This window comes from Pyxicephalus adspersus, chromosome 4, assembly GCF_032062135.1.
Source record: "Pyxicephalus adspersus chromosome 4, UCB_Pads_2.0, whole genome shotgun sequence".
NCBI classification, from domain to species: Eukaryota; Metazoa; Chordata; class Amphibia; order Anura; family Pyxicephalidae; genus Pyxicephalus; species Pyxicephalus adspersus.
Window position 1 is genome coordinate 13,964,001 of NC_092861.1, and position 26,343 is coordinate 13,990,343.

Below are 26,343 nucleotides of genomic sequence, written 5' to 3' on the forward strand. Positions count from 1 at the left end.
TTGTACAATGACATGACCGCACATCAAAGAGCAGAAAAGGTTTTTATGTCAGTAACCAGTCTGTTTCTATTCCAATTTGCTGGCTTTCTTCCTGACATTAGTAAATGTGTGGTTGAGCGTGGACATCCCAAGGCACATGGAAGCACGAGATGTCTGGGAATTGGGCAACGAACCAGTGTCTGATGAGCCCGGGGCTTGCATGCTGCATGAAGATTGACCTCTATATTTAAGTCTAAATGTTATGCCCTGATTATCTATCACGACCAATTATTGTAACCCACAATGAGCAGCTCCCCTGAGTAATCAGGACAAGCATCGTCTACCTTGGAAGAACCTGTAATTATTGCTCCTGGTAACAGGTAATTACAATGAAGAAACATGGTGGTTGGTAAACACTGCTTCTTTAATTTGGCTGCCTTGTTGTTCTCTTTGATCTTTCAAGTTACTGAGGTTGTTTTGTACAAAACCACTGTGCCCATTGAAAGGAAACTGGATTCACATTGCACATGTGAAGAGAGAATGTAGAAGCAAAGAGACATAATGTCCCAGTATCATAAACCATGCTGGACAGTCCTATGATTTTGGGTGCTGTCCTGCAGTGTCCTTGTCCTTGGGTGCCATCCTGCAGGATCCTGAAGCTTGGCAGCCAGCTCCCAGGTGCCCTAAAGAAGTGTATGTGATATGTCATGGATCCCATCGCCCCCATGCAGGATGAACCTACCTAGAAGAAGATGGACACCCTGTATAAAACTTAAAATATTGGCTACTACCTTCCAACAGTCCCCGTACTGCAGTACATGCTGAGAGAATATCAATCAATCATTTGTACTACATTGGCCACGTGATAACCAGCAGCATGCTGATAGCTGTGGAAGAGATGAAATCATAAATTTGCTGCTTCTCTTGTCACTGTCCACTCACAGGCTGGAGGCAGGTAAATCCTGTAGGTGTTACTTATCTGAAGAAGAGAGAAACCAGAAAGAGAATATTCAAATATCATGTCTGGCCAGACAGGGTTTAGCTGTGTGGCAGGGTTGTATTAGGCTCAATAATGGATTTGCCAGAACTAAAAATCTTTGGCTGGTAAAAAGCTCTGATTTAGCTATTTCCTAATAGACAAAGAGAAAAGCTAAGGGCCTGTTCCTACTATGGGTGTGTTTTGCGTTTTTTTGTAGCACCTTGCCATTTGCTTGAATGGACGTTCTGTTTGGGAAACCCAGTTTTAAAATGGGCTGCTCAGTGCACTTAAAAACCATGCATGCTGTGCTATAAAAACACTGCACTGGTGTGCATACGTTGCATTGTTTTGGCAAGGTACTTTTTGGATGTCATTAAGAATAAATGGCAGCCCAAAAACCCCATCAACCAATGCCAGTAATGCATGTGGTTCTTCATGGAGAAACATGTGTCAGGGCACTAGTAGGAAAGGGCAAGACAGCAGATACTAGAAAATAATCAGTAAAGAGGATGAGAATATATTCTGTATTTTGTGTGGCATGGACCATCAACACCCAATGTAAAGGAAAGTTATTGAAATACTTGTACTTGTACAATACTTGTACAAATCAGAGACTAGTTTTAAAAACAGGTGTACAGATTCTAGTTACTTCCTAACCATTATTCTAGTATACAAGATGGCTACCACATCCCATACTTTGGTCATATCAGTGGTCCTTAATTTAATTAGTGGGCCAAATTATCTTTAACATTGCCCCATCTTAATTCCATTTCCCTGTATTATCAGATAGTTCATTTTGATCAGTATTACTCCATGTGGACTCTAATCTGTTTAAGCTGCAGCTAAGAATAAGCTGAGATAAACCAATAATGAAATTTGATTTCTTGATGTCACTAGTGAAGATGAGGTCGGCCTGTACAGCGGTGTCCAGGAGCAGAGAGTTCGGGATCAATGCCAGATTGCTTTCCTTTTTTTTGAAATGGTATCATGAGTTTTTTTCCTGGATCCTAATCCATTTACCTCTCTTATAGAAGTATTCTTATAATAGAACAATAAAGCTGAAATCAACATGCTAAATATAAAAAAAAATATTATTTGTTTTAAAGTTAAAAATACCCGTGTTAGCTGGGTTAAAGCTGCATTTTAATCCTTTTCTTTTGTAGTCTCTATTTCCCTGTAATGGCCTTTCCTGACTTAAAGCTTAATTCCAGGCACCACATAGACATAACTTTACAACATAGAAACAAGCAATACAGTCAATAACCAATGATGGGGGAAAGAAATCCTGAAGAAAATTTTAGAATGGAGTCAATACTGCATAGGTCTGGATGCGTGATGGTGGTATTGATATGGAATCCCTGTAAAGGTGTTACAGGTTATCAAAAATTGGGAGGTAGGTTGGCTAAAATATATAGTGATATGGAAAACCAAAGGTTAAAGAGCTCTCGAGGAGAAAGGAGGGAAAACTGGAGTGTGATAGAAAGGAAAGAAATGGAAGGTGGGTGCATTGGATGGGGTGGTTACAGATTCCCAGCTGGGGATGGTAAGATCTGCCTATTCAAGTTCTAATAAGAACAGTATTCAGATGATAGCACAGGCACCACAGTTTTTCCTGAATATTGTTCTTATTAGGACTTGAATAGCAGTCCTTTTAGTTTTCCCTGCAGAATGGTTGACTTCCTGTTGTTTCTCCAGCCTTTTCGGCAACATGTATGGTTGACTCCAGAGCTGGTGTCCCATCTCTGCTCCACCTACACTTGGCTATTTTCAACCTCTGGCTACATTTTAAGGGTAATCTACTAAATAAGACATAGACTATTAAAATTAATGGATTTGATTGCTTTCCTACTCTATACAAAACTTTAAAAAAACAAAAAAAAAAACAAATGCCTACTGTGACCTTTCATTTTTTTCCTTCTACTAGCCATTAGCATGCAGAAAGTACAGAGCACCCCCGACCATAAACCTAATTGCAGCTACTGTGTAAAAGCTCAATATAAGAACATCATTTTGGGGAAATTACAGTAACTGATGTTAAAAATCCTTTTTAAAGGCCCATTTATTGGCCTTAATATATCATAGCACATGCATTTTCTTGTATTAAGGCGTTAGACAGCCCATTCAAGTTAATGGATTCTAGTTGAATTTTTTTGCAGCTCACCACTAATACATGTGCTCTTACAATCACATACTAAATAAATTAAAATGTTTTATTTCTATATAAATGCGCCTGTAGTTTTGTGTACTATTGCTTTGTATACTGTTGTATCTGTGCAGGGATACAGCTGTTTGGAGGCCACAATGTAATCACACACGTGCAGGCCGCCAGTCAGCAATATGCACTGGTCACAGTCCTGTGTGTGGATTTGTTGACATTTGCCGTTTGCATTGGGGCCTGGGAGCAGCCAGCTCTAGGGAATTATAACAACAACACTGGCTCCATCAGCATTCTTCTACTGTTGGAGGAGATAAGAGTCACTACACAGCAAAGAAAACCTGGCTCCATTCACTAATGCAATTATGTCATGTTTGTAATTGTTACTACACATAAGGAGGATTACCAGCTGCGTAAATTGGCCTCTTGATATACTCAGTCTTCCTAGTATGTTATTAAACATGAATATGTTATTTATACTATCCAAAATGCCAAATGACAGCAACCAGACAGAATGAATAATTCACTGATTGGCATGCTGTTGTACTTCGCTTGAAGTTCCACTATATAGTACAAACACACTGTTTAAATTTTGTTAAATCCAAATTGCTTACCTGCCAAAATTCATTCAGATGATTTATTATCCAATAGACAGTCAGGTGACACTGAAAGCTTAGCCAAAATATAATGGTGTCCTGCAGTACAGTGGGGAGGATATACCTGGGCACTTCACGTTTCCTTTTTGTGAAAAAAAATGAAATGAAATGTAATATAAGTCACTGATGAAGTTGATTTGAGTAGAATAAGGCACATTTGAAGATTGATTTTGTGTGTTGACTAGAGTTCTTCTTTGGTTTTTTGCCTAAAAGTGTTTACATAATGAGCATGAACTAATTGCAGCACTAAAATTTAAATGGCCATTCAGGGTTTACACCCTCTTCCCATCATTAGTGTCATTCACCCATGCTTAATTGGTAAAAGCAAATGTTATAATGATGTCTAAAGTGTTTGTGCTTGGTGGGTGTAGGATGATAATTACTAAGGCACTACAAAGAGATCTCATTCACACATACTAATTCACACCATAAACTGTACAATGTGTAAAAAGCCTCTCCTAAAGTGTGAATACCCCACCTCACCTATTACTCAGAGTGATAATTACAGCTTGAGAAGAATACTGAACAGTGACATATTAAAATCTCTGGACTGCTATTGGAAAATACAGCTTAAAGGTGGGCTAAATTATTCTGGCACCCCAGGAGCTCTTGTCTATAATATACAAGAATATTATGTACATTATCCAATTTTTATATATGTATATTTTCCAACTTACCTAGTAAAAATGTACTGCTCCAGAATGTGTAGCGTCCCTGTCCATCTAATTGCTCCATTATTACCACTGCCATCTTCTGTTGGTCTTTTTTTATTAGCTGGGCCAAACTTTCTTGTATAATGTATAGTGTCTGTGTTAAAGGAAACTAAAATACTTTTAGACCAATTGCATTTTCTTCAAACGTTCATAAAACTCCTAGATTACAATTGTATAGCTGAGGAGAAAGAATATCAGATATTCTTGCTTTGATTCTGCGGATTGTTTTGGAGTTTGAACTAAACTATATATAAGTCAAAGCTTTGCGTCTGAGCTAGTGAGGTCTATAAACATCAAGCACATAAAAATAGCCTAAATCGTTAACTGCTGGCTTAAAGGATAAAATACATTGTTAACATGCAATATTTCCCATTTACTTGACCAAAAAATGACCGATTACTTTTGTGGTCAGTGGTAAAGATACTCATTATATTTGTGGTCTATGGGTATAATGCTTTTTATATTTGTGGTCAGTGGAAGTAATGCTTCTTACAGTGCCCGGTGCCCCTCCTACAGATAACTAAACAGATCATTGGTGTCAGTGGTAACTCTGAGAGTCAGAAATTGCTCAATGCTATAGGACCCCTAGCTACTTCTAAAGAGTGCTAATTCATGACACTCTGGTTCAGAAAGATTGTTCTATAGAGTGTATTTAACTACAGCAACCGGGTAGTATAATCTGATTGCTGAGCTGTAATTCACTTAAAGACTTGGGGTTCCATCTATAAAGCACCCAGTCACTGGATAGATTTCCCATCATATATATTTCCTCTCACCCTATCATAATGTATAATAATCCCAGAATGGCTAGGGGTGGCACAGAGTCTAGATACAGCCTTGATTAGCAGACACCAGATTTGTATTTTTTCATAAATTCCTTTTAATTCACATTCAGAATACTTTTGGATAATAAATGGCTTTGTCTACTACATGGACCCTGAAAGTTGGTATAAAAAATAAAACAAAAACAATATACTACAATATTCAAGGGGCTTTTTCATTGGAAAATGAGAGGGAGGATTGGAAAATTTTACTTAGCTTGACTTCACTGAAAATTCACTTTACTACATTATTGGTATTTTTGTCATCAAAGTAAATTTTCAGCAAAGTCAGCTGATGTGAGCTGGAAAACTGTTAGTAGCGATGTTTGAAATAACTGGCAGATTTTCAAAGCCATCTTCAATCCTAGATAAATAATTTTTTATCCAAATGTTTTACTCATAAATTACATAAGATCAATACATGATCCCAATAGAAAAATGGAAAACATTCCAACATAAATGATGCCATTGGCATTGTTAATTAAAAAAAGAACTGAACATTGGTTGTGAGAGGAGTGACCCTTTACCTGTAGACGGACATCAGCACAGGTAGTCAAAACCCCTGTTTTGTAGGTTTTGCCATCACCGTAAGGTCAACATTTCCGAAGCTTTTGTTCATTCTTCTCTTTGTCGCAGCACATCGTGTCAGATTACAAATTCCAGTCTGTCATCTCGTCTTATGTCTAACAGCTTATTTCCTCCCCCAGAAAATGACATTGAAATGTTTCTTTTTTTCTGCAGGGCTTGATACTCCTGTGTTTTGTACCTCAATGCCTATTTTTTATTGTAATATAAGTATGGAAGACAGTAAAGTCAAAAGAGTTTTATATGTTTTACATCTGTTACAAATCCAATATTAGGCATTATATTATCTTTTGGTCCCCTGCTGTACTCTTGTGGTTTCTCCTGTTTACCCCTATATACTACGTTACTATGTCCATTGGTAATGTATGATGAACCAATGAACATGGGGTACTTGGAGATAAACACTTCTAAAGATGTCATTTTCTGAAAGTCTTCCAAACACAAATGTGTATAGCTGATAGAAGATAGCCATATCCACTCCTTATTGTAAATGGGTCCCGTAGCAGAGATCCCTAGCAGGTACGAGTATATTTGCCTTTTTTTGGTGATAAAGTTTCAGCTGGCCACAATGTTTGTCTATGCAACTAAAAATCAATGATCTTTTCCATTGTCATCAGCAACTCCATTAGATAACATGGGCAACCAAAAATGCAGTTGCTCAGTGATTTTGATACAAGATCACTTGGAATTTCCGAGACACAGACCTTTCATTGATTGTAGTTAAATTTTTCCTAGCAACTAAAATGTGAGAGTGGGAACTTATACAAAATCATGTATCAGGCTAAGGCTGAGTACGCACATAAGACTTTTGTTGTTGGAAAGGATCTTTCACAGTCCTTTCCAATGACAAACGACTGAAAGATGCATGAATGAGAGCTGTACATACAGCACCATTCCGCTCTATGGAGAAGGAAGGGGGGAAACAAGTAAGTGGCACCCCGCTGTGCTCCTCCCCTTCACTTGTATTGCAGGCGTTTGTCCTTCATGGACCTGCCAGGACAATAATCACCACGGATTCCGTCAGGACAGATCCAAGAGCGACATCGGAAGAGCTCTATACACACGTCAGATTCTAGTCAGATACTAGCCCTGAAGCGATAATAGGACGAGAATCATCTGGCCCAAGTGTCATTTCATCTCTCTAACCCTGTCTGCTGCACTGACCGCCATTAACCATAAATAATTACTGGTGTAGATTCCCATTTTTAGTGTTTGTCCTATCAATCACCCACAAAAGTCAGTACAGACTAAATTCAACCGCCAGGTGCTCTGGTCTATAAAAACTCTAAAAGAACACAGCCCATACATAAGTAAATAATTTTCTTAAATTGTAATCAGGCAATGATTTATTGTGGCCAGTTTGGATACCAATGGATGATGTTTCATTAAAAAAGTACAGTGTGGTTAACATAAAACAGTGACAAACAATCAGAAAAGCTATTAATAAACAACAATGAACTAAAAAAGATATAGTCTGTGACTGAAATCCATCAAAACTGTGATGGAAGGTAGTTTCCCATCAGGAAAATAGGCCGTGGGAGAGGACAGGATTGTGCATTACTTTGCAGCAAGAACCGCTGACAGAACTCTTCTGCAGCTAAGCTGAGTCCTCCTCCCAACCACTGATAATTCCTTCACTGAATGTCAACAACTGTAATCAACATTGGCTATTGGCCAGTATACATGATTCCATTTTTGATCTATTTGAATGAGAAGAAAAGGATGGTTTTTCATCTACTGTATGATCAAATGACTTGACATACAAAAAAAAATTCCCTTCCTTACAATCTCAAATTGTAATTAATGGTGAATTTTTGCACAAATCGCTAAAACTAGCACTTTTGTTTTGGGTTGGGTGGTGCTTTTAGGCATTTTATTTGTGATTAGATCTGTTTAGTTGTATTGATTAGTCAAATAAAAGCAGAACTAAACCCTGGATGTGCTCACCTGTCCCTATTCCATCCTAGGCACCACCATCTTCCCCCTTCTTGTCTTCGACATTCCGATCTTTGGCGATCTCAATTGGTCAGTCCCGGCACCTGCAGGGGAAGCTGGCATGTGCCAGGTATCCCTGGCAACCAATGCTGAAACGCACATGCGCAGCTCAACGTATTTTGGCAGATGGGTGGGGATCAGGCAGGTAAGGATTTTTGACAGTTAGTCCATACAGAAAAAGTCCATCAAGTTCAACCACTAGGAAAATAAACACATTCCAGATATAAAACCCCATGGACATAGCTGATCCAGAGGAAGGCCAAAAAAACCCTTGTACAATTTGCTCCAACAGGGGAAAAAAATCCTTCCTGACTCCATGAGATAATCAAATGTTTCCTGGGCCAACTGGAACCTGGATATTTATTGCAGATAGGACATCGCCTCTCCCTTTCTGGAATAAGGACCTGCCTGATGCTGTATGTGTAAAGTGGAACTTTAGTTCCACTTAAATGATAATATTAGGAGGTATGTGGCCACTAATAAAAATCCTTCATTCTACAAAGTACTATTGATATCAGGTCTTGGTTCAGTAACAAGCTTGGTGTGTGGGCTAGGGCTTGGGAGTTAAGGTAGCAGCAATGCAGAAGGTGTGGCACTTACAGATGCCCAGAAAAGACCAGTGTGCGGTCAAGGTAAACAGAGACGTGTGAACAAAAAATACGTTTTATACTGTGCTACCTCTCCTTTCCTGTCCAGTCACAGGATGGGGTGGGTAGAGGACTTGTAAGTGAAAATTACAGCAGAGAAAGATCATGTCCCCTTTGCCTACTAGAAAAGAAAGTGCTAAGGGACGTAGCTGTGTAAATCTCAACCATATAGAAATACAAATTCTTTACCAGGTATAAAAGGGTCTAATGTATATAATTTATTTGTAATTGTAGCTGTTTTCCTAAAATTCAGCTTTAAGGAAAACACATCTTGTGCTATTTGTATCTCCCAGACTGTGGAACACCGTGTGCGACTGGAAAGGTTTTTGGTTTGGAGGAATTCTTGTTCTCTTCTGAGTGATTACTTACATAATGCTCTGTGCTTATTCATGCAAATAAGACCACATGCTCCGGGCTCAGAAACTCAGCAATGGCTGATTATGTGATATCAAGACAGTAGGGGACTTCCATCTCCTACAGGTTCCCTCTACAGCGACTGTACACATTCAGGAAAGAAAAATACAGGAAAGGCCAAACTATTACATTATTCTACTGGAGTGGACGAAAAGATGAATATTTCATTAAAGTAGATCTTAGCACGATCACTTCTATATAAGCTTTAAACAGTGTCACTAATTTGATATCGCCTTTTAATTGATTTTATTCTTTCCAAATTTGCAATTTTCATTAAAAAATAATTAATGATCCTGCAGTCCTGTCTTCCAATTATGGAGATCCCTCTTCTACATTGATCTCTCCTATAATCTACTACATTTGGCAATATTTAGGGCCCATTCATACCAGTATATGCATGCATATATCTGTGTTGTATTGAACTACCCTTTAATTTGGAATGGGCTTACCCCAACACTTATAAAACCAGACATGCACCATTTTTTATGACATGGCTCATACCTGTGCAGTGTGATGATCTGCATTGCTTCTGTGTTGCAGTACGCTGCCTAGGAACACTGGGGTGCCATTCATGATAAATTGCACCAGCAATATACCTTACTGTGTTTCTTGTGCTGCAGTAGAATGGTTAACTGCTCATACTTTGCATGTTCACTACTTTAAATGGGCCCTATGTCTTGCTAAGAAAGATTGATTCTGCAGCTCTTGATCATATTACCAGTAATTAAAAAAGAAGGATTTTTCTGCTTAGATATGAGTTTCCTCTAGGTGTTCTAGTTTTCTAGCACAACCCAAATACACCCCATAGATAATTAACATCCGTCCAGTTGCTTCATTAGAGGGACAGAATGGATGTGTGCCATCTTTTGTACCAGTAGAGTTTGTCTTCACTTTATACATGAATAAGCACATGGAAGCATGCAAGACAAGGCAAAAGAATAAAGAATTATGGTGGAAATACTTTTCTATAGCTATTTATATATATATATATATATATATATATATATAGCATATATAAAATACATAGCTATGGAAGGTACCTTCACAATCACTGGTAAAGCAGTAAGGAAAACCACAATCTCGCCTAAATTAATCTGTGCCCCTCTACTCATAATTCCCATACACAACTTCATATGTCATACAACAGCTTGCTGTTGTCCCTCGTAAACTGACTCCCGGCTCTGTGCATATGTGAAAAATTAATTGTTTTATCCCCCTGCTACACTCCTAATTTGTTTTCCAATCGGATTTACGTAGTTTGAGTTGTGTGGGTATTTGCGCTCAGAACAGTTGACAGTTTTATTGTGATAATCCATTTTATCCTCCTGTGCCCCGCAAACCCCTCACAATAGGCAAAGCATTGCCAACACGATGTGGACATCAAACTGACAGTGGCAGTGCTCCAAAGCCAGCAGCTTGTGTTGGCTCTTTTAAAGCAAGCCATTGAGTCAGCAGTAATGTGCATTAACAAGCGAGCAGGAGGAAAATCTATCGCAAGCTTTCACTTATGAAATCCCAGGACCATTTAATAGGTCTTCCATAAAGTGAGGTGTCTGTTTCCTTTGTGACGTCCCCAGCTGAGGTTTGAAGAAGAATGCCATTTTTTTTTTGGTAAATACAGTTTGGCATTTGTATATATATCCTGTTTTAGAATTAGCTCAGAATTGCCTCATTTAAAGTTTAATCACATCCCAGGGGACCACTAATGCTCTCATTAGCACATTTCTCATGTGTCTATAGTAGTTCAGTACTCATAAATGTATTGGGCCGTTCAATGATCACAATACAATTGGCAGCATATTGCCTAAAAACATTGGTGCAAATGGTAAACTTGAAATTAGGATATGGGTGAATTGTAAAGTATAAATGAAAATCAACATTTTTTAAGATGTTCATAGCCTGGTGATGTGTTAGAACCACTGTCAAACATTTATTGTTGTCTCCCTCCCTAACTGTCCTAAGTACTAATGCCACCAGTAAGGGTAAATTCAATATTTAAAGTTGTCACGAAAACAGGAAGTGAGGATAAGTCATGTCAATTCTTTCTCTGACAACTGTCTAGGAGTGGGGTGTGCAGAATGTCTGTTACTTTCCATAGAGGATGCAGGAGACAAAAAAAGGTAAAATGAGACACAGGCTACTAATACCCCTTCCCCCAAATTAACTTCTAAATAAAAAAAAAGTAGAGTTTGCTTGTTTAAGCAAAATTTACCTAAGCATTTCAATGTTTGCTGACAGGTAAATTAGCAAATTCTAGTATATGTTTCTGGTTTTCATATTGATTCAACTCATTGGTGATTGGTTCTCATTTATCTGACCAATCACACTCAGTTTAATAGGTATACACTCCTTTTTATAGTCACTGCCCTCTAGGATTTTAAATTCTTTCCTGGTAAATTAGGTAACACTTACCGTATATACCCGAGTATAAGCTGACATTTTCAGCACCCAAAATGTGCTGAAAAAGTCACCCTCAGCTTCCACTCCAGTCAGGTACATGGGTCTCTCCAGAAAAGCACCCTCTGCCAGCTGATTCCTGCTCCTGCTGATCCAGCCTAATCAAGGCCGGCAGGGATTGGCAATCGCGGCTCTGGAGCCACATGCGGTTTCTGAGCTTCCTTTGTTGTGGCTCCCTTCCCTATTTACCGCGGCCGGTGTTAACACTTCCACCGCCGGGGTAAGGGGACACTCCCTCGCCTTCGTATGCATTGTGGAGGAGAGGGATTTCCCTTCACGGGCATTCCTGGTAGGGGACAGAGCCATCAGCGCGGGATTCGAGAGAGTCCCTCGCTTATAGGAGTCATGTGTCCCACGTGTTCCCGGGTGCTTACACGTAGGACACAGGACTAGATGCAAAAGAAGTAACAGAGGGCCAGGAAAAAAGAAGTAAAGTAGGTTTAAAAATAAAACTGTAAAGCTGTACAAAGTCGATAGTCATGTCACTAACTGTCCCTCAAAGGAGCTCACAATCTAATGTCCCTACCATAGTCATATGTCATTAACCTAGTCTAAGGTCAATTTTTTGGGGGAAGCCAAATAACTTAACTTAAAAAAATAAAGAAGTGAACCTTACTTGTAGAAGTGAAACTTGCCAGTAGCTGCAGCATTTCCCAGCCTCAGCCTATACTCGAGTCAATCAATTTTTCCTGTTTTCCAAGGTAAAAATAGGTACCTCGGCTTATACTCGGATCAACTTATACTCGAGTATATACAGTAATACAAAAGGGTCCATTTATAAAGTAGTAAATCTGACATTCACTGACACATTTTCTCCTGGAAAATCAATCATTAAAACATATTGACTTGTTAGAATCTCCATATTCTCCAACGGGTAATGTTTTGGTGAATGTCAGAAGTTTAATGCAGTATTTTTGTTCCAGATGCTGCACCAAGAATAAATAGGTTTACCCCCACTATGTTACTGTTCATTCCTTAACCAGTGCAAATCTGGTACAGAATACAGCCTCTAAATCTCAGATTCCCTCCTCCTAATTACCTTCTGAAAACCACAGTGGAAAAACAATCTTTTTTTTCTGTCTGGAAATACTTGTCTTTTTATTGCTGCCATGGATCATATGGCAGTTGGAGCAAGTAAAAATATAATCTCACAAAGTGTTGCAGAGCTTTGCAAAATATATTTAGAGGAGTAAAATATGGAGAAATGGCACATACAGAAATGTTAAATTTCCCACTACCAAGTGCCAGTAACTTCCATAATTACTGAGCACTATAGAAGAGCCAAACTGAGAGTTTTAAGAGACGTTTGTGAAACGTGGCCATTTGGTGACAATGGGGACTGTGAAATTTAGGGTGGATTAAAGGCTTTCAATTGATTGAGGTTACAGAAGTTTCCGCTATACTGGACCTTATCTTATGTCAAATGCTGAAATCACTTTACCCTATCTTGCTAAGAACACCTCCTCATTACTTTTTCATGCCTGAATTGTATTGCCACCATTATGGTTGGTTGTCACACAAGGGCTATGTTTTAAAATATAGAGGTGTAAGGGCTGCAATTGATGACTTCTATGCCCATTAAATTGCAGCATAAATGTAGTATAAAGCTTGACCTTTCTTAAATGGTTCTCCTGTTCACCTCTTTCCATCATTTGATATTCTTATTCTTACATCTCAGTACTACTGATGTCCTTCTGACTCTTCTAGTATTGGCTTTATGTCAGGCTTACAAAATGACAATTGACATGGCAATGACGCCATCTGTTTATTTATAGATATTCATAATAATGTTCTTCTGACATCACTTCTGCCTCCTTTTGCTGGTGCGTGCATATAGTACATCCATACTTCATTGTTTCACATGAAAATTCTAGCTTTTTCCTGATTAAGCATGGTCCAGAAATCTTATATAATGCTACCAAGTTGACCATATTTTGCAACAATGGGTCATTATTTCGCACCTTTGGTCATTATTTCGCTAAGAGTTCTTCACATCTACTACAAAAAACATATTAGTGCTGACCAAATTTTTTTGCAAGAGTTTTCACTGACTTCTAGAAGTATGTGGTTCCCAGAGGTGTTTCTGCTACATTGAAACAGCACTGTATCTTTCCTCTGTTACTATATCTGTAGATCCTATTCTCTCCTTAGGGGTCAGTCTATTTCCTGCTCCAAGGGTCATTGAGGACATTCCTTCAAAACTAAGTTTTTGGGAAGGAACAGTGTGACTGGGGATATCCATAAGATCCATCTGTCATGGGGTCACTCAAGGAGCATAAGGTCATTGTGAAGGACAAAGCATTGCGGAAACTCTTGGAATTTGTGAGTCAATCTTAAGGGATGGTTCAGTTGCCGGAGGCTTCAGACAATTGTGTCATTGTACTTAGCAAAGGGATGACACAGCACATTCTCTCCAAACTGAACTGATAAATGAATGCTTTAATTCTTAAAATTCAACAATTTCTTTACAGCTTCATTTTTTTGTGATCCGATACTGCTTTTTAACAATACTTAATGCTGAACTATAGGCAAACACTTGTATAAATACAAGGGATAAGCACAGCTAGCCACATCCACTATTAAGTGGAAAAAGATAGAACCTTTCCCCGTTTCTTAATTCTCACATTTTCCACATTTACATTTCAACTTTCTCTGCTGCCTGCTTCTCCATTGGATGGATTTCACTACCAACCCAGGTGTATATTGTCCATGGCCCCAGTCAGATTCTGCTTTTCATTGAAAAACGAGAGCTGTGTTCATAGCCAAAACCATGTTTATTAAGTAAGAAGAAGTGAAAACCCCTGGCAGGATTATTAAACTGATGTTTATGTGAACATTTAGAAGATTCACCTTTACAATTTGTTTAGGGAGTCATCTTCATCAAGACAGCAAATTGTGGAAACCATTTTTTTATCCAAAAATAGTTTACTGAAAACTTTCTAATAGTACCAAAACTAATCTAATCAAAGTTTTTCCATGCTTTGGAGTGCTTTCCACTTTTTTTTTAAATATGCAATGTAAATATCCCTAACATGCAAAACCATATGTGCCAACACATGGCATCATTAGCATCCAATTCAAATGTCTGAAGTTTCTTAATAGGATCAAGGGGCAAAGGTTGCAAATTAGCAGACCTTATGCTCCAACTACAAAGCCAGTCACTCGGTTTGCATTGCTTATTTGTCTAACGTGATAGGCAGACAAAGCAATGAAGAACATCCTGATATCAATTGCTGCCCAAGTAAAATGAGCATAAGTAAGATCTAAGGATTTTTTCAAATGTGGTAATTGTTCTCCACCACTGACAGTGATGTATTATTGTATGGGGGAACTGAGAGGACAGAGGAGAATCTTGAAGCAAGACTTCTGATAAAATGGCTGTTCTTGTTATGTGTTATCAAGTAATATATATATACATTAGTAATTGTTTCCATGGACAGTAGGAATGAACACGCTCTTTACACATGGTCTTGCTCTGTCCTCCCTATAGTAGATAACAGCAGTCGAAAGTGGTTTGAATTTTAGCGATCCAGCATGATGGATCTTTAAGATTCATTCTGGCATCACTGTATTAGTACTAAATTTTCACCAGGTACAATCATTTATGATCCTCGTTGGTAGATTGAATTTAGTTTTTACAAGGAGGTCCCACAAAGCAAGAGCAAGTCTTTAGACATGGTAAGGCTTCTACTGTTGTGATTAAGGCCAGCTATTTTATTCTCTTCATTCTACGTCTTATTTTAAGTTTCTTACATACTGATTGAAAGGCAAAGTGCTTATGTTGATCGTCAGTGATAGTCTTTTGTAAGCCGAAATCTGTCTGAATGTTGGATGGTATTTTGTACATCATCAATGCTCAATGATATCTTCAACCTCCAGCAATTAGAATTTGTATACCTTTATACAGAAAAGCCTCATTTTACAGTCAACCCATGACTGGACTTTAAACAGCCTGATCATCAAAAAAGAGGGGACCAAAGTTGGTCATTTAGCCAATATTCTTTCAGATATTTAAGCTTTGGATGGTATAAGCACAGCATGTGCACAGAAAAAGTAATAATATGATGGCTGGAGAATAGGAAGGTTTTCTTACTAATAAATCTCATGTAATGATGTCATAGGTAATATGATGATCACATGTTCAACAATCATGTTAATTAGTTCCTAGTCCTAGTTAAGCTGGGTACAGTATGGCTATGTCTCCCCAAAAGTTGGGGCAGGTTAGGCTATCTGTATAAAAAAAAATCACATTTTGAACAAGTATGGAACCTTTAAAGCACAAAAAGTGGTCCTTTCCTTAAAAACCAACCATAGAACAAGACAGAGGCATGTTAAGCAGAATTAGCTGCTTCTAAATACATTCCAAAGTAACCATCGGGCTACTCATTATTATGCTAATGAAAAAATGTACTCTGTATGCTGTAATTATTGTACGCAGAAGCTGGCTTACTCTAAATGTTTGTAATGTTCAACATATGTGACTTTGAGGGTTCATTTCTTACAAGCTAGAAATGTTTACAAGCCGGAATATACTATTTTTATATGCTGTAGCATGGACCTCTTCTCATGTAGAAACAGAAATTTGTGTACATTGCCTGTTGTGGAGCAGTTTGTCAGCGCCTTGTTTCTGCTACCACAGCCTAATGAGACTCTCGCTAGCTCTGTGAGACATTTGGGTGGTTTTTATACCATATCTAACAAGCAGCTCTGTAGGTGGTCTGCGGTATGGAACTGGTATAATCATGCCATCATAGGGAGTTTATCACATGTGAAGGGAAGAATCAGGGGTGCAGGGTTTTGTTTTCTGTGGTGGTATGAAAGCTACAAAGACCACACAAGTTGCTTGTAAACCTTTAGTGGAGCATCATATCTAAAATTGCTGAATGGCCCATAGCTTTAAACATGCCTTCAAGCGGAGAGCCAATCCCTCATATAGAACTTGCCTAAACCTTTCCTCTCTCCTTTATATTATTGTATTTGTTATTGTTAAAAGTTTTTTTAAAGGACTAGTTGTGGAAAAAGTTTTGCCCATGACTTTTTACTTATTTAGTCTTCATGGTCCACATGGTGGTACTGGTGGAACATTGGTATGCATTTCCAATCAACCTGGTTTATCAATGTGCCTATGGAAGTTTTTCTCAACCAGGATTCCTCCAGAGTTTGGCAGAGATTCCTTGAGTAATAACCAGTTTGTGACTCTCAGGTCAGTTTACCAGATATCAATGATCTTTTAACTGAATTTCCAGACAGGCTTCAGCAGACCTCACCAACTTTTAAACGTTTTTTTAATTGAGACTAAGAAAAATACTGATCTCGTATTTTTGCAAAAAAAATACTAAGGTATGAAAACAATCAATCATGTACTTCCTCTCAAATTCTAGCAATGGCTGAAGGGTATTGTCTTATCAGTGCAATGCAGTTTTCCTTTAGAAAACATGATAGTATAAAGTCCATCTATGATCTGATAACAGACTAACCTGCTGCATTGACTAGGGTCTGCATTTCTCAAAGAGACTAATTATAAAGCAATGAATCTGACATTCATCATTCACTGGTGGATAATCAATGCCAATAAAAACCTGGAAGATTCTTCACTAGAGAATGTTTGGTCAATGCAAGATTCACTGCTTTACAAACAGACCTCAAAATGTCTTTTCCTTGCAGAATCTAATCAAATTCAAACCTGTTGGAGTGACGCATTACACTGGCATGGATCTGAGGCACTTAGTCTAATCTATGCCATAACTACCCATTCAGAGAATAACCTGCTATAAAGTCATAGCAGTAATACACGTTGTTTCTAGAAATACAATAGGATGTGTATTGAACTGGAACAAAATTACTACACTTGTGGTTAGGTGATTCATCTTCTGTAAATGTGAGGTTAAAAAACAGTTGTCATTATCATTATCCTTTGTTCTGTATCTCTGTATCAAATGTAAAATAAAATACCTTTTTTTTTTTTTTTTTGCATTCAGACATTTTAAGTAATTGTATAATCATGAGTGTTTCTATAAAGCGTCACTGTGGATTGTGCCCTCTCCAAACACCACAATGCTCTGCAGAGTCCAAGCAAATTGCATTTTGGAACTGGTTGTGTAATCACTAAATGAGAGTTTATTTAGTCTGAACACAAAGAGAGCATTGTTTGGCATCCCCATAAACTGGTGCGGCAAACGTTTCCAAGGAGAAAAAAGGGTCAAGAACCACACAGACTGTGAAAGGAAATCTGACTTAAAAAAAAATAAATGACGTTTAATAGCTTGCTAAGAAAAGACATTTCTAATTTTCTTTCTTTATTAATTGTTGTGTGTTTATTACTATTTGGCATATTTAAAGTACTTTGAAGTATAGTGCATGATACTCCAAAAACTTTTGAATATTGCGGATAAAAATTAAAAAATCTTTGCAGGTTTTTGCTGATTTTCTGGGCTGCATTAAAAAGTTTTAGCCTTCATTCCGGTCCTGCTGACAAAAGGATAGATAAAAAATACAATTTTACCATTGGGTTTTAGCATCCCTTTACTCTGGTGGTCAGTGGTTAGAGTACCCCACCACCACCTTCACAGATTACTAAGAAGGTTGTTCGTGTCTATGGGTAGTGATGTAAGAGCAGAAATTTCTCATTGCTAAAGGAATTCTTTCTGGGGGAATCTTGGGGTACCATGAAACCCTGGCTGTGACAAACTGCTCTATATTATAGACTTCTTCTCTAACTAGGGGTGACCGTGACCTATCTGCATTTTGTAACTGCATTAGGAAAAGGTTGGAACACCAACCCGGCAATGCTGTCTGACTGGGCTGAGCAATACTCAGAAATTGAAGAAAACATGTACAAATCCTTTGGGAGCTCTTACATATCTAAAATATATACCCAGCAAGTTTTTATTTTAGTTTGATAATAAACAGAAACAGGAAAATGCACTAATGGGTTAATTATGTGTTTGTTGTTTGCACCTTGCAAGAGAGATTTTATTTTCAAAGTAAACAAAATTTTCATGCTGCACATTTGTTCCTGGAACAATCCATTTAGGATTAGTTTTAGGGTAGGGCAAACTGGAATATTACCCAGGGCTCTCACTTTCTCCAGGGTTTAAATTTACAGAATAGCAGGAGTTCCCTAATTCATATTTGCCCTGGGTTTTATTTAGTCTAAAACTGTCCTTGTCCCCATTTGAGGAATTTTCCTCATCTATTGCTCTGATGACAACACAGAATGTTTGAATTTCACCAAATTGTTGGTCACTAGGACAAATGCAGGAACCAGGACACAAATGGCAAAAACAACTTAACAGACAGCCTATCCCTTCCCTGCTTTATCTAAAATAAAAAAACATAGTGCTTTGCTTTAAGGTTCACTTAAATTCAATCGTGTATTTAGAAGTTTGCCTGGAGTTCAGCTCTGAGTGAGTCATCAGGGCACAACTTGATTTTTTTTTTTTTTGAAAGAACAGATCACTTACAAAAAAAGGCACGCATATGGCAATGTAACAAAACATAATCAATGATTGTACTAGAGAACTGAAATTAGGAAGCTTGAATTATAGCCGTAACATAAAATATGTGACCGGTATTATCTGTAGCTGGTATGTGAGTAGTGTATACATAAATTATGAATGGCTGGATAGATGCTGCACTCTTGGTGTCTCACAACTGGAATTTAATCTAATGTAACAGAAATAAACATAGTTTCAGATTAATGGTTCGTAAGATTAGGACTTTATTGACTAGATACTTAAATTGCTTTTAATGATTTTTTTTTCTCTGTTTCCTTTTAGTCCCAAAGAAACTGCTGTATAAAACTCAGCCAAAGTCAACAAATTACTACAGAGTGCGGCAAACTCACTTCCCAGAGCGGCCAGGACTTTACGATCGCAATGTGATTGGGGATGGGGCCTTCTTCCCAGACCCTGCCTTCATAACAGAACAAGTTTCACCAGGTACACCACCAACATGCAAAGGAAACAAATGTTTACTGCTTGTTTAACTTATGATTGAATTTATTTTTTTGAGTATATTGAGTAATAATAACAATTACAGGAGAAAGAATCCACAATTTTAGTGCCACCCATAGACTGTATGGTGAGGATGTATAAAGGGAGGATAAAGACTGGCCCATGTAGGTAGGTTTTGGTGGTAAGAGGTGGACAACGTTACTGTTCTGCATATAAAATTAAGCAGAATGGTATGTTCTCTAGAAGGAGAAAATAAACCACGAATCAACAAGATAGTAAAGGATGGAATGAAAAGGAAAAAGGAAGGAAAGATAGGGGAGCTAAAGGTTTAGGCCAACCTTGGGCTTCCCAAAGTCCATGGCAGAAATGGTAAAATGTAGTTATAAATTAAAGCGTATGGGAAGGAAGATGTGAAATAGTGCAGCCATATTTCCCACTGTACACACAGTTGATCCAATTTATAATTATCAGAGTAAAAGTTCTTCCAGGCACATGACAGCACTAACCCAAAGCACCGCGTGGGCACATTGGTAGCTTTTTAAAAGCTTGTTTGATTTATTCTTGAGTTCAAAAGAATGGAACAAGCATGCTCTGTTGGTCAAATTGCATGCATGCATGGCTCCTGATAAACAGCTGACTTGCACTTGTTGAATCTGTGCACCAAGACGGCCTGTCTATTAAATCCAGGTAGTTGATAGTCAAGCCATAGTTCTGGACGGTGAGAGCAGTGGTTCTAAGACGGGATACAAATTCCAATGCAGTCATCCTACATTCACACCATTTTTTTTGTTGAACATCTGAGCAGATATCTATTGGCTTGGAGGTTTCTTCCAAATCCTAGTCCAACTCTAGCTTTTCCAATGTACATGATAGAATGGGGAACCTTCATCACATTTCCATGGTGGTCTGTGCCCCTCTAAGGGTGATCTCCCCATCACTTCATGTCCAGTGTAAACTTTTTGGTCTTTTTAAAATTACATTAAACGTTTGCTTAAGAGCAATTGTGTGCACGTTCCTTTAAGGGTGTGTTCACATCATTTATTAACACATATTTTTATGACAGTTAATTAGCAATGTTGATTTGCATCCTAATGTGGGTAGACACACCTAGTACCTTTGTGGTATGGAGCCGCAGTTTCTGCATGAAATGGAATCACAAAATATTGGTACTTGAGGTTTGGTATGCAATTTTTACTTTTACGCTTTTTTCTTGGACATATATGATTACATGATGATTATCAAAAGGTATTTTAGCCAGTCGATGATATGTGGTACTTGTCATGGCAGTCAGAAGGGTTAAAACAAGCATTATTTTTTTTTATTTTAACAACAGACTTTCATGTAGAAGCTATTCAATCACTCCTTCGTATAACAGAAAACTATGATCTTCAAAACCTTTCCTTTGAGTTGATCAGAGGAAGGCAAAATCCTTTGAAAAAAATGTGGTCTTTTCAAAAAAATACTCTCTGTTTCCTAAAAGCAATAGGAAACCTTTACAACATTCCACAGTTCTTGTGTTTTAGGTGGGATCAGAGGTTCTGTTCATCCAATATAGGTTGTTTTATACATTAGCTTCTCGTTACATTGTTCCTAGTTTATATGTGATTGTGTGACAAGTGGGGACACTAATATGTTAATAGAGGTACTTGTTATAGTGCTTCAAGTTTTTAAGTATCGCATAATCTGTTGATGTAAGATAAATACAGAATTTTCCACCTCCCCCTTATATCCTGGCATTGCCCTCTCTGTAATTGCTGGGTATTATGAACAGGGCAGAAGCAAACTAACCACAGAACTAACAAAAGAGCAGTCTATAGGGTAATTGGTAAATGAAATGCATAACCTAAAATACCAATGTTCCTTTTTCCCGACTTACTAGGTCACAGTCGGAAATGGTATTTTGCCTAAATTTAATAAGCACAAACAAGAGGAAATGATTAATAGGTCTGTCTGCGGCTTAATTGGCTCCTGATACAGAGCAGGGCTGTGTAACAAGAGCAGATGCAGTGGCCTCAGTGCAGGACAGAGTCATAAAGATTACATGTGAATATGTCAAAACTGCTCTATAGATTAATGTAGAGTATAATGATGGGGGAGAGCTGGACAATGTGCTGTATGTATTTCAAGAAATACATCTATCTATCCATCCTACTTCTTGTATCACTTACTTTGTATTGAAATATTGTTCCATTTCGTTCCATCTCTTCTCTCTTTTAATTTTGAGTCTATTCCTCTTTGCATTTCTTACTTTCTCCTTACCTTCGTTCTTCTCTTCTTCTATTGTTCTTTCTCAGCAAACATCTAAATACTGGGGGAGCGTTGGAAAATAAAAAAGCTCCTAGGCAGTTAATAAATGTCTTGTAGGGAGTTGTTATTTTTAAAGCTTTTTATGGTGGGAATGCTTCTTCATAACAATCAGTTTCAGATAACAAGCAAGAATGCTAATCAAATTCATAGTAACCACTCTAAATTTGAATAATTTGGCTTTTTAGGTAACTAGAGACAAGAATAAGGAGATTGCCATTTCCCAAGCATTCCAGCACCAATCTCCTGTTCTGTTCTTTCCATTCACAAATTTTTAAGCAATAGGTTGCGGTCTATGGAACCACCATCCCATTTTCCTCCTAGGGATAGGAATGGATTGCCAGATATTGACATTATATACAATCTTCTGGGTTTATAGGCTACATATGGCCATTTTCAAGCCTCTTCTTTAACTCCTATTGTAAAATGTGGAAGACTGGTAATGATGTAGGTAATTAAAAGTGAGTAAAAAAAAAAAAAAAGATATTACTGGGCAAAATTTTGAAAACTTTTATGTCCAACTGGCTTACCACTCTAGTGTTCATTTATCTTTCCTTTGTCACAGATGCCAGAAGTACCTGATGTTGGAGCTTTGAAGGAGTCACAATGTCAACCCTAGCACTGTATCATAGGAGGTGGTCACACTCTCCTCCATACCTAGAAGCTTTAGTTAATTTACCATGGAGGAACAAGCAGTAGGGGGGCGATGACGAGCTGAGCACAAAGTGTTCAGTGGTTGTACCCAGACCCTGTACCTTTTTGGAATTAAATAGATAAAGTGACAGGGTCTCTCTCAACACTGTTTATGTTTCGGAATAGGAACATGTACACTTTATTGGTCTTTCAGTGTATTAGGTGGTACACTCACAAATTCCTAATGAAGCAGCCAATAAGTTTTAAAAAATAAAGTGTCAGAACAAAGAAATGTTGCGAAAACACCAATATTTTCCCACATTTTATATTAACAGACAGGAAGAAAGGACTGGCAGCTGCATATTTTCCGGTGGATGAAAATCTTTCTATGGGAGAGACAGAACAAACTACCTTCAATCAAACCATGGCACCAACAGGGCACAGTAACTCTGAGATGGCACTCATCAGCAATATGTTGGCAGCATATTCCTTTATTACAGGTATGTAGTAGTCAGAATGATGAATAATGATTTCACTTAGATTAGCACATCCTTGTGTCTGGATACATCCAATCCAGTGTCTGTTTCCAGTAGTTTAGCAGGCACCTACAGAATGATCTTCTGCCCATCTTCTCCCAGGTGCAGATATTTTAAGGAGATCTAAAGCAGTCACAAACATCTCATGTGGGTTTAAAATTGTTAATGCAATTTAAAAATGATTTTAAATATTTTACATCTGAAACTTTATTTGATGAATTAGAAGTTCTTGTTTTGGGCAATTTCTTGCAGGTGAGATCACCTATTTGTCCTCCGGCATTGTCACCTTATCACATGGTCCCCTGTAATACAGACTTTACGAAACTGTGAAAACATACATTGTACAGACATTAAGAATTTAAGGTTTCTAAAGGTTTAATATTTATGAAGGATTAAAAATGTGGCCCACACATGCTTGAAACTTTTTTTTTTACTCACAGAATTTGACATTCATGTAAATTTATATTAGTTAGGCTTCCAGCAGTAAGAAAAGATAACAGTTCAATGAGCAGGAATGCCACCTGGGGGTACAAGGGGTACTTTTCTTCAGGCCTCTGATCAGAAGAGCTTGACTTTTGTAATGTGCAAACTTTTAGACATGGGGTGGGGAACCCAGGAATTTCACCTAGTATGGGTCCCAGTAATTTCATGTGGTGACCCTGTGTATGAGAAAGGTGGGGTAAGAGGAGATACTAGAATTAGTGAACATAGGTGAGTTATATAGACATCACGCCCGGTATGTTTAACAGAACATAAGGAGTCAAGTTTATTGTTAGGGACCTAGTATTGTTTTCACACTTCCCATCTGCTGACTTGACTGGAGTCAAGATTAAGCAGCAGGCTTATGAGGTCATACCTCTGCTCTCTATTTCTATAATCATGTTAGCACAGTAATGTTGTCACTGTCATAAGATTATCAGTCAGAGGTAGCAGTGCCTTAGATGATCTCACACTTCAGATATACAAATATATGGTCCAAAGTTGAGACCAACTTAAAAAAATTGATTTTTCATTTTACTGGTTCGGCACAATAACATTCAAGATGTAAGAACTAAAATTACTTTTTGGGCCTGTTACAAGTTATCCTTTCTTTTCACTTTACTAGTCTGGTAATATGCACATCTCATGGTGGTCTACAAGATTTGCTCATCTGTGGCTGACCCAACTACACACCAGCCAGAATCCAAAACAGCAGCAAAGGGCTTGATCTCTCCATGTACTGCAGCCACAAGCTGTAATCTCTCTGGTGTTATTGTAAGATCTCCTTTTTTTTCAGTAGATGAAAGCACAGATATTTTTTTCTCTCGGATGTCTCTAATAGCTTTTGTTTGCAGATGAGTAATGTCTCCTGGCTTTAGCTCAGCTCCAAAGGGTTTCTTTTTTCCAAATATAACTGCTAGTAAAACAAACACAGTTTTACATATTTGGAAATATTTAGTTCCTGAGACGGCAATGTAATGGAAGAGGCATTATTCACAACACAAACTGATTATCTTCTGTAAGGCCAACGGGGACAGCCGCTGCAGAGTTCAATGCAGAGATTGGTACGGGAAAGATAAAAACACAGGAAATTCAGCTATGCTGGTTTGTGTTCTTTATTTTTTATTCCTTCAAATCCTATAGGATTTCACCTAATAAACAACGTGGGTTTTTATTAATTACTGACAGGTGTCAGTGTGACAGGTGTTTATGAACAAATGATGGTTCATTCAGTTCCTTCTGTTGTATCAGTTTTACGAAACCATATATTCATATTACGAAAATGTTAAATAATGATAATAATATCATTAATCTATTATTAGATCAAACAATATGTTCTTGTTCCTAAAAAGACCCTTTTCCTAAGGATTATTACATAAAACATTTTCCCCTTAGAAAACTATGTCTGCTACCCATTTATCATCTATCTTCTCTTCCTGGAGGGGCCTATTTAGTTATAGTCATCCACAAAGGCTGGAAATCACTGCTGGACAAAGCTTTTTCGGTGCTAAAAATATTCTGTAATTTACTATTTGTATTATAATTTGTTTTTGAGTAAGTAGTAATGTCCCCCACTGCAATAAGTCCAATATTTTCTGTTTTTAATTAATTTTATTTTCCATTGGCGGAAAAACAGATAGGAAGTGAGGCATCAGCTTAGGACTTAGTTCCTTTAGAACTGTGGTGGTAAACGTACTTAATAACGGGGGCATTAAATGTGTGCCCTGAAATTGCCAAAGGGCTGCACATATTTTCAATGAATCCAGTGCTACAGAACGCTGTGAAGGACTGAAGACATGCAGCAGGAGATGGTCGGTGCATTCAAACATGTGATATGATTTGTTAGAGGCTGGGGACCTAATATCCGAAACAATCATAGCCTGTAGATACGTTACATGAGACTTCTAGAGATAACTACTATTACAGCCCCTTTACAAGTCAACACTTCCACATTTGTACTCCCTACAGCCCTCTAACAATTTACCTGTGCAACATTGGATACTTCTTTCAGCAAGATCCATTATAATGAAGCAGATGCCAAACAAATAGTGTGAAATAATAAATAAAATACACTTTTTTTCGAGTAAGCACCGAAAATAGACCCCTATCTGCAGGGATCCCTTAAAATTGCACACTGATGTCAAAGGGCCACATAAAGCCCCTAGGTTGCTGACTGGGCACCGGGCCTGGGAAGGGAGGGATTTACAATTCACTTTTTTTCTACATATAAGAAATTACTTGAGTTGTGTATACAAACATATCAGAAATTTTACCCTTGCAAACAAAGAGAAATAATCATGAAATAATTGCTGTATGCACTTTTGGCATTGCTAATCAGAGCGCCTGCACCTGCTGCTGCTCAATACCAGTTCTGCATATGACGCTGTGCACAGCTGTCTCCCACCCATAAATACTCCAGCATTCCTTCACGGGCAGCAAAACCCCATTTACAAGCTGGACTTGCCTGATGTCTTTATTTACATGTTACAAGTCACAAGCAATAACCCAAGATCAGCAGCTGCTGGGTGGGCGTCTGATCCTGAAAATATAATATGTCTGCCACCATAGTCTACCATGTTGTAACTAATGTCACCTGAAGATCTCGCAATTGGTGTTCCTGACATTTTTGTGGTATAAATAGGAAAATGGTTGGCTACTGTTGGTGTCCAGTGACTGGCACAATCTGGCCCACCGCAAATAGAAATATGCTTACAGTATAACTACTGCACCTAAATATGTATAGCTACAAAAGAAAAAAAATAAAAAGATGTTCATACTTTGACTGTCCGAAGGTTACATACTGCAGAGAACTTTTAATGTCTCTGTGTAGAAACAAACAAAGGTCTGACACTGGAATCAACTTTTTCACTGGCAACTTTTTCAACATCCCGGCATACAATTCTAAAATATCGATCCTATATTGTGTGAGGACATTGAGGGGCCGTCCACATTCCAGGGTGGAAGCCCAGAATAGCACTAGCTGCTGTAGGAGCAAGGAAAAACGTTATCCGTATTACATCCAATTAAATTAAAT

General features: G+C 38.0%; 1 protein-coding gene and 1 long non-coding RNA gene across 3 annotated transcripts in view; one reads left to right on the top strand and one right to left on the bottom strand.

Annotated features, from left to right (window-relative positions):
* Window positions 1–26,343, top strand: part of EVA1A (eva-1 homolog A, regulator of programmed cell death) — a 160,653-nt gene that overhangs the window by 127,919 nt on the left and 6,391 nt on the right. For both annotated transcript variants that reach the window (XM_072407442.1, XM_072407443.1), the window contains 2 exons: window positions 19,180–19,341; window positions 22,629–22,793. In XM_072407442.1, the coding sequence (XP_072263543.1) occupies window positions 19,180–19,341; window positions 22,629–22,793 (327 nt within the window). The remainder of the gene's footprint in view (window positions 1–19,179; window positions 19,342–22,628; window positions 22,794–26,343) is intronic.
* LOC140329980 (uncharacterized) lies at window positions 770–4,569 on the bottom strand. The gene is made up of 3 exons (XR_011920541.1): window positions 4,447–4,569; window positions 3,728–3,851; window positions 770–958 (listed from the first exon to the last, which is right to left on the bottom strand). It is a non-coding gene; the product is annotated as an uncharacterized lncRNA (long non-coding RNA).